At 45.7% G+C, this 9,499-nt stretch overlaps 1 protein-coding gene across 3 annotated transcripts in view; it reads left to right on the top strand.

The window, feature by feature from the left end:
* Nucleotides 1–8,273, top strand: part of LOC107564321 (transcriptional repressor protein YY1-like) — a 10,991-nt gene extending 2,718 nt beyond the window's left edge. Inside the window, exons 2-7 of one of the 3 annotated variants that reach the window (XM_016249360.1) lie at nt 29–416; nt 1,590–1,752; nt 5,081–5,125; nt 5,296–5,356; nt 5,435–5,593; nt 7,476–8,273. In XM_016249360.1, the coding sequence (XP_016104846.1) occupies nt 29–416; nt 1,590–1,752; nt 5,081–5,125; nt 5,296–5,356; nt 5,435–5,593; nt 7,476–7,658 (999 nt within the window). In that variant the 3' untranslated portion in view covers nt 7,659–8,273. The remainder of the gene's footprint in view (nt 1–28; nt 417–1,589; nt 1,753–5,080; nt 5,126–5,295; nt 5,357–5,434; nt 5,594–7,475) is intronic. The other 2 variants (XM_016249361.1, XM_016249362.1) reach the window with 2 other exon arrangements.
* Nucleotides 8,274–9,499: the final 1,226 nt, after the last annotated feature.

Genomic DNA, 9,499 nt, shown 5'->3' with positions numbered 1-9,499 from the left:
GGAGACCATCGAGACCACGGGGATGGACGACGACGAGCAGCAGCCCATGATCGCGCTGCAGCCGCTGCTCACAGACGACCCGAGCCAGCTCCACCAGCACCAGGAGGTGATCCTGGTCCAGACCCGCGAGGAGGTGGTCGGCGGCGACGAGTCGGAGCTCCAGGAGGACGACGGCTTCGAGGAGCGGATCCTCATCCCGGTGCCCGCCGAGGAGCACTACATCGGGCAGACGCTGCTGACAGTCGCCGGCAGGAGCTCCGCGGGGCGGCTGGGGAAGAGAGCGGCGTCGGGGGGCAAGAAAGCGGGCAAGAAGAGCTACCTGAGCGCGGCGGAGGCCTGCGGGAGGAAATGGGAGCAGAAGCAGGTGCAGATCAAGACTCTGGAGGGCGAGTTCTCCGTCACGATGTGGGCTTCGGGTGAGTCTCCTTCCCTCGGAGGGACAGCGGGGCCCTCAGCAGGGCGTTGTCCGTCCGCAGCGCGTGCCGTTCCGCGGTCGCTCCTCGCCGCGAGCGCTGTCTGCAGCGGCAGTGCGGGCGCATCCGACCGGGTGTTTTTGTTTTGAACGGAGGCCATGTTTTTAGCTCTCGATGGGCGCCGCCATGTTCCCCGAGTCCAGTATGGCGGCCCGTAAAGATGGCGACGGTGCGGCGGCTTGAAGAGGGCGCGAGCGCGCTGCAGCTGCCGCGTGTAGGCCGCGAGACCGTTAAAGACCGTTAAAGGGGCCGTTCACATATCGCGTCTCTTGCGCGCTCAAGTTCGTTATTTCAAATGTAGACGCTCATACTGGAAGCGACGCGCTGATGTTTTCCAGGCATCCAGATAAACACATCTCAACTTTTCAGAATGCCGCAAGCGCACCGCGGGTCATGTGACAAGAACCAACCAATCAGCTTCATCCTTTCCCGTAACAACATTGAAAGCGCAGCCAAGATGAAGGAACAGCTGATCATAGCTGTACAGGGATAGACATTTTTAAAATAAATTTAGTAGTAGAGCTACTGCAAGCCAGTTTTAGTGCTGCTAATCCATTTACACTTTGCTGAAACTTCCGCGTCTTCATGGAGAGCGCAGGTCATGGTTGCTTAGCAACGGCAGACGCCTCCCACGCGCCCGAACGCTTTGGGGGAAAGCAGAAAGCGGCGCGTCTAGCGTATTCCACGCGTTTTAGGCGCGACATGTGAATGGCCCCAAAGACCGTTAAACGTTTGAATTTCGACTTCGGCGGGAAGCGCGCGCGCCTCTTCGGATTTAGATCTCCGTGCAGGTGTGGCGCTTGTTTGTTTGTTTCTAACGTTTAGAGCTGAAACGAGCTTCCAGCGCGCGTGTGTGTGTGTGTGTGTGTGTTAGCTAGCAGTGGTTAGCAGAACTAGGTTGGGGTGGTTAGATGTTAGAGTTCTGACAGAAATCGTGTGTTTATTTGGGCTTTGATGTTTTGAGGTGTTTTCGGTCGTTGTTGTTGTTGTTGTTTACTCGAAGGACCCGGATGTTCCGGTCGTCGCTCGCGGGGCGGACACGCTGTAGTCTATTATAAACCTCTGGTTTCCGCGACTGTTACACTGCTAACTGATCAGATCCCGTCTGTGTTTCAGATGACAAGAAGGACAGCGCTCACGAGACGGTGGTGGAGGAGCAGATCCTCGGGGAGAGCTCTTCTCCGGATTACTCCGAGTACATGACGGGAAAGAAGCTGCCGCCCGGCGGCATCCCGGGGATCGACCTCTCGGACCCGAAGCAGCTGGCGGAGTTCGCCAGGTCAGAGACGGGGGTCAGCGGGGGTGAATATCAGGGTCAGACGGGGGTCGGCGGGGGTGAATATCAGGGACGGAGACGGGGGTCCAATGTGAGGCGAATCGGTTAACTTGCCTAACATCTGACTTCAGCACTTTCGACACCGAGATCAGATTAAAAAGCGGTTAAATCAGAGGCGGGGGTGAATATCAGGGTCAGACGGGGGTCGGCGGGGTTGAATATCAGGGTCAGACGGGGGTCGGCGGGGGTGAATATCAGGGACGGAGACGGGGGTCCAATGTGAGGCGAATCGGTTAACTTGCCTAACATCTGACTTCAGCACTTTCGACACCGAGATCAGATTAAAAAGCGGTTAAATCGCAGCAAAAAGTCGTGGCACTGCAAAAATGAATCTCTTCCTCAGTGTTTTTGTCATGTTTTCCAGTGCAAAGGTCAAGATGTATTTACTAGAGATGAAGATAGGAAGTCTTGTTTTCTGACAAAACTGAGTAAATATCTGTCGGTGTGGAATGAAAACCTCTTTACCGTTAAATAGTTCTTTCTTCTTCTTCTCCATCGGCAGATATTTGTTTGTTTTAATCATAAACTCACTTCATTTTGATTAGTTTCTCAGGAATCAAGACTCGTTATTTTATGTTCTGCATCTTCAGTAAATGTATTTTAAGAATCTTTTGTGTCAGATAACAAGACGTTTTACAGTGTGATCAGGAGTACAGTAAAAGTTATTTCCATATTCTAGTGTTTGGTTTTCTATATAAAACCACTGAAAACAAATATAGAAGTTAATTTCTGACCCTGATATGTGTGTGTGTATGTGTGAGAGCGCGTGTGTGTGTATGAGTGTGTGTGTGTGAGAGAGTGTGTGTGTGTGTGTGAGTGTGTGTGAGTGTGTGTGAGTGAGAGTGTGTGTGTGTATGACAGGTATTACAAGGAGAAGGTGACTTTTCAGGACATTACCCCATGTCCCCACTTTTCAAAACACTTATAAATCACACAGAATGGAGTGTATTGAAAATCTGAAATAGCACAAAGTCTCCTGTGAGGGGTAGGTTTAGGGGTAGGGTTGGTGTAGGGCAATAGAATATACGGTCTGTACAGTATAAAAACCATTACACCTATGGAGAGTCCCCACTTTTCACAAATGTAAACCTGTGTGTGTGTGTGTGTATGTGTGTGAGAGAGAGAGAGTGTGTGTGTGGTTGGCGGGGGTGAATATCAGGGTCAGAGACGGGGGGGAATATCAGGGCGGGGGTTGGCGGGGGTGAATATCAGGGTCAGAGACGGGGGGGAATATCAGGGCGGGGGTTGGCGGGGGTGAATATCAGGGTCAGAGACGGGGGGGAATATCAGGGCGGGGGTTGGCGGGGGTGAATATCAGGGTCAGAGACGGGGGGGAATATCAGGGCGGGGGTTGGCGGGGGTGAATATCAGGGTCAGAGACGGGGGGGAATATCAGGGCGGGGGTTGGCGGGGGTGAATATCAGGGTCAGAGACGGGGGGGAATATCAGGGCGGGGGTTGGCGGGGGTGAATATCAGGGTCAGAGACGGGGGGGAATATCAGGGCGGGGGTTGGCGGGGGTGAATATCAGGGTCAGAGACGGGGGGGAATATCAGGGCGGGGGTTGGCGGGGGTGAATATCAGGGTCAGAGACGGGGGGGAATATCAGGGCGGGGGTTGGCGGGGGTGAATATCAGGGTCAGAGACGGGGGGGAATATCAGGGCGGGGGTTGGCGGGGGTGAATATCAGGGTCAGAGACGGGGGGGAATATCAGGGCGGGGGTTGGCGGGGGTGAATATCAGGGTCAGAGACGGGGGGGAATATCAGGGCGGGGGTTGGCGGGGGTGAATATCAGGGTCAGAGACGGGGGGGAATATCAGGGCGGGGGTTGGCGGGGGTGAATATCAGGGTCAGAGACGGGGGGGAATATCAGGGCGGGGGTTGGCGGGGGTGAATATCAGGGTCAGAGACGGGGGGGAATATCAGGGCGGGGGTTGGCGGGGGTGAATATCAGGGTCAGAGACGGGGGGGAATATCAGGGCGGGGGTTGGCGGGGGTGAATATCAGGGTCAGAGACGGGGGGGAATATCAGGGCGGGGGTTGGCGGGGGTGAATATCAGGGTCAGAGACGGGGGGGAATATCAGGGCGGGGGTTGGCGGGGGTGAATATCAGGGTCAGAGACGGGGGGGAATATCAGGGCGGGGGTTGGCGGGGGTGAATATCAGGGTCAGAGACGGGGGGTCCAATGTGAGGCGATTCGGTTAACTTGCCTAAAATCTGATTTCAGCACTTTCGACACCGAGATCATATTAAAAAGCGGTTAAATCGCAGCAGAAAGTCAAAGTCGTGGCACTGCAAAAATGAATCTCTTTCTCAAGTGTTTTTGTTGTGTTTTCCAGTGCAAAGGTCAAGATGTATTTACTAGAGATGAAGATAGGAAGTCTTGTTTTCTGACAAAACTGAGTAAATATCTGTCGGTGTGGAATGAAAACCTCTTTACCATTAAATAGTTCTTTCTTCTTCTTCTCCATCAGCAGATATTTGTTTGTTTTAATCATAAACTCACTTCATTTTGATTAATTTCTCAGGAATCAAGACTCGTTATTTTATGTTCTGCATCTTCAGTAAATGTATTTTAAGAATCTTTTGTGTCAGATAACAAGACGTTTTACAGTGTGATCAGGAGTACAGTAAAAGTTATTTCCATATTCTAGTGTTTGGTTTTCTATATAAAACCACTGAAAACAAATATAGAAGTTCATTTCTGACCCTGATATATGTGTGTGAGAGAGAGTGTGTGAGTGTGTGTGAGAGTGTGTGTGTGTGTGTGTGTGTGTGTGTGTGTGAGAGAGAGAGTCACCACAGAAGAGAACACACTCAGCCTGCCCTGATCTGATGTTTCCAGCACAGCTACATTATATTAGGCCAGATTACTCTATTATATTACTTAGATGTATATTCTGCTTCTGTAAATCTGTCTAATCACTTATTTTATTTGTATTTCTAGTTTATATACTTATACATTAGTAATTAATTTTGCACTAAATGCGTAATACTTTTTATATATTATTATTATTACTATTGTTACTAATCTTTTTCTTTCTGTTAATACATGTGTACTATTTGTAAGCAGCCCAGCTACAATTGCTTTGGCAATACAAATGTATAATTTTTGTCATGATATAGTGCCAATGTCAGTTTCATTGTACTTCCAGTGAAAAGCTCCTCTTTTATTTTGATTCATGTCGAGTGAGTATTGATCAGTGATGCAGTGAGGACGTTCTGCTGCTTTGACCAGATGTTTACTGTGTTAGTTGTTTCATTTCTCAGCCCCTTCAGTCACAGCGGAGCTCATTTTGCTCGTAGTCCCGCTCGGTGAGTCTTACACTGAATCTCTCACCTGAGGGCTTGTTATTGGTCACTGGAGCATCTGGGGTCACTGGGTAACTGCAGCACTATACGTCACGGGTGGAAGTGCTTTAGATGTCGTCTGATACGCAGAGCATGCTGGGTAACTGATCTCTGATGTCGTTGTGTTGGTTTAGAATGAAGCCGAGGAAGATCAAGGAAGACGACGCGCCTCGAACGATAGCCTGCCCGCACAAAGTGAGTGGATGTGTGTGTTTGTCTTTAGCACTGGGACTCGACCGCTCCGATCACACGCTTCTGCTGTGTTTCTGACAGGGCTGCAGTAAAATGTTCAGGGATAATTCAGCCATGAGGAAGCACCTGCACACTCACGGCCCGCGGGTCCACGTGTGCGCCGAGTGCGGGAAAGCCTTCGTGGAGAGCTCCAAACTCAAGCGCCATCAGCTGGTTCACACCGGAGAGAAGCCCTTCCAGGTACGTCATCAGACCGGAAAACACTCACGTCGGTTATAATGGGAACTAGAGCCCGACCGATGTGGATTTTTTGGGACCGATACCGATATTAGGGAGTAAAAAAAGACTGATGCCGATATATCGGCCGATATTCTTTGTGTATATTATAGTACAGTACCAGTCAAAAGTTTGGACACTTTCCCATTCGTGTGTCCAAACATTTGACTGCTACTATATATAGAATACAGTATATACATAAACAGAATATATATACACAAACACATTTTTTGCAATGATCGCTCAAACGTGGTGATCAAACACTTATAATGGTGACAGAGATATTTAAGGGCATTTAACAATAAACTTGCGATGAGTGCGATGCACAAAGTAACGGGGTGTTAGTTGTAACACACGTGGTTTGAATATTTATTTTACCATAGTAACATTTAAATTCTGGCTTAAGTAAATTGTTTATCTCAGTTTTTATTATTCATTTAAAATGAGACAAATCTGCTATTATTTTAATCTCCAATCTGTTATTTATCAGTTCAGATAGTTTTTTAATGCTTTGTTAACTCCAGTTGCACACTAACCAGTTTTAAATTCCAGTTGCGTCTCATTCGAAAGAGGGCCTCGAGACGTACACTCGAGAGGGTTCCTTGAGCTGAAGAGATCCCCCGAATTTGGTGCGGATTCTCCGCGCTGTTATGGAGATATGGTCATTCAAAGTTTCAATGGTTTTCCATTGACTTAAGCTTTAAAGCGTTTCCTCCAGCTCGCCAGTAGCAAACAATGGAGCGCGCTCTGCTGGACAAGCTACGGTATTACACCATTTCAAGCATTTTATCTGCATTATATGTTCTGTAAAAAAAAAATTTCATATCGGCGGCATATTCGCCGATACCGATATATCGGTGACAGACTCATATCGGCCGATAATATTATATATCGGTCGGGCTCTAATGGGAACGGCAGCCACGTTAAATAGAGAGCAGAGTTGCCTCCATGTCTAGACCACTGCCTCAGACGGCTGACTAGGGCCCTAGGAAACACATTAGATTTTCCCCCAAATTTTGAAAAAAAAAAAAAAAAACATTTTAGTTTTAATGGTTAAATTAAATTTTAATAATCAAAAAGCATGCCTAATTGATTGAAGTCATGAAACATAGACAATTTAACAACAATGTATTGCTTAAGTTAAAAAAAGTACACATTTAGAGCTCTTCCAAAATTGTTTCCCTAGGTTTTTTTTTTTGTTGCATTTTAATGGTTTAAATTTTAATAATCAAAAAGCATGCCTAATTGATTGAAGTCATGAAACATAGACAATTTAACAACAATGTATTGCTTAAGTTAAAAAAAGTACACATTTAGAGCTCTTCCAAAATTGTTTCCCTAGGTTTTTTTTTTTGTTGCATTTTAATGGTTTAAATTTTAATAATCAAGAAGCGCAAAAGTCTAATCATTTTCATAAAACTTTAACAACTCAAAAATTACATTAATATGGCAGTATGAAATGTTTTACTTGTTTTTTCTTTAATACAAATGTATTATCAAAGACGGTGGTAATCAAGGCATTGACGATTTAATTAAACTTTTAAAATAGAATCAAATGAAAATGTAACATTTCCTTTTTCTTTTTTCCACAACAGAGGTTTACTGTTAAAATTAAAATACGGTGGAAAGATTGTGTGATATTCTTAAAAAAAAAAAACACAGTTTTAATATTGTTATTACTCTGAGATGATATTATGGTAATATATGTTTTACAGTTCAAGCACAGCTGTATTTGGGCGGGCTGCAGTGAGTCTCTGGTGTACCTGAAGCAGTGTTCCTGATCTTATTCTGATCATCGTGTGTCTTCTCGCCGCGTCTCTAACCGTCTGTGCTTCTCTCCGTCTAGTGCACGTTCGAGGGCTGCGGGAAGCGCTTCTCTCTGGACTTTAACCTTCGGACGCACGTCCGGATTCACACCGGGGACCGGCCCTACGTTTGCCCCTTCGACGGCTGCAATAAAAAGTTCGCTCAGTCCACCAACCTCAAATCACACATTCTGACACACGCCAAAGCCAAAACCAGCCAATGAACTGCGGCGCGGCGTGGTGTCCTCAAGCATCGTAACACTGGAGACGTGAAGCCGTGCTCCAGCTCTCGCACACGGACTGGAAGGAAGCGCCGCCAGTGACTGGAAACGCCCTGCATTCATAACGCCGCTCTGTCGGCCGAGGAACCGAGCCGAGCTCCTCCAGCCCATCCTCGGATGATGCTTTTTACCACATAAACGACAAAAGAGAACAAGGGACTGTTGCTTCATTCTTTTCCCCTTTTACTTCGTTCTCTCTGGTCTTCATCGACGTATCGCTTTTAATTCTCTATTTCTCCAAGTGTGCATATTGTACACTTATTTTGGGAGATGCTTGTGATCGTGAATAATCCCTGAGAGTTTGATGTTGGTTGCTGTCTCTTCCTCTGTTGTGTGTGGTGTAGTGGAAGCGGTGCTAATCGGAGCGGCTGTGATCACGTAGAGTCCTCGTAAGCGGCGGTCGGTCGCACCACGGTAAACCACAGGTAAACTGTCGCTTTCTCTTTGTTAGAATGTATTGTAAAGGTCCAAACCATGAACTATCCTTTGTTAATATTGACAGCTATATTTACACCTCACCTGTATTTCAGCAAACTACGATTAAAGAGGAAAATATCAGCTTTTGTCAACTTAATTTGCTTTCCTGGAATCACACTGACGTTAAAGGAAATGTGAAATATTGTCTTCAGTATACAGTCCAAACATTTAACAGACATAAGCTTGTTATTTTTGTCTTATTTTATATACGATTATAATATTTGTGTTTTTTAACATTTATATTTCGGTTTTTATTTTATGCTGAAGTTTTAGTAATTGTGTTGTCATTTTTAGCAAATATTTCTATATATTTAATTTGTTTCAGTTTTATAAATCAATTTAAACTCATTTCAGGTAGTTGCCCATTTATTTTATTTCAGTTTTATTTTATTTTCAGCTCGTTAGCTAGACAGTTAGCATCAGCTAACATTGACTTATTTTCAGCATGGTTATGAATAAACATGTATATTTGTCTACTCGGCTAGTTGATCCAGATACATAGTAACTTAGGTTGTTACTTGTGAGTTCAGTTCACTGAGTCTCGCACTAAACGAATCATTTGAATCAGTGAGTCGTCGACTCGAGAACAGCTGCGATCGGATCATTCCAATTCGTCAATGAATCGTTTGGTGCGATTTGCGAACCGATTTAATGGGTTAATTGAAAAGAATCAGTTCGTTCTTGAATCAGACACCGCTTCTGCGTCTCGGAGCACGTGATATATTATAAGGAGTAACGATACGTTTTATGAAACGTAGTGAAGTGAAAAGTACGATCTTATGCTTTGGAATGTAGTGAAGTAAAAGTAAAAGTTACTCAAAATAAAACGACTCCAGTAAAGTACAGATACTTGAAAATGCACTTAAGTACAGTAACGAAGTTAAACTACTAGTCTGTGTAGCGCCCTCTAGTGGTCGGGCTGGTAATGCCTCGCTCATTAGTCCAGTTCATCTCCATCAAAGCAGATCATTTGCATATCAGCTGCCTTAATGCTTTTTTAATGTTTCTCTGGTTCTCAGTGACTGTGGCTGATGAGGAAGCTGTGATCCTCCAGCTCCTGAGCTTTAATTAGCCCAGATTAATCGTTAGACTTCATGAAGACTCAACAGCTGCTTCACATCCAGTGACACACACACACACACACACACACAACACTAGTGTTGCTTTCGTCAACGAAAATGATGACTAAATATCGTCGTCAACGAACCTTTATCACGTGACGAGACGAGACGCAACGTAAATGCTGGTCATGTGACGATGACTATAATTAAATGTATAATGCAATATTGTTGACGAATAAAAACGAG

The sequence above is a fragment of the Sinocyclocheilus grahami genome, unplaced genomic scaffold (genome assembly GCF_001515645.1).
Source record: "Sinocyclocheilus grahami isolate Dianchi unplaced genomic scaffold, SAMN03320097.WGS_v1.1 scaffold924.1, whole genome shotgun sequence".
NCBI classification, from domain to species: domain Eukaryota; kingdom Metazoa; phylum Chordata; class Actinopteri; order Cypriniformes; family Cyprinidae; genus Sinocyclocheilus; species Sinocyclocheilus grahami.
This window is presented reverse-complemented; position numbering and strand designations above follow the sequence as displayed.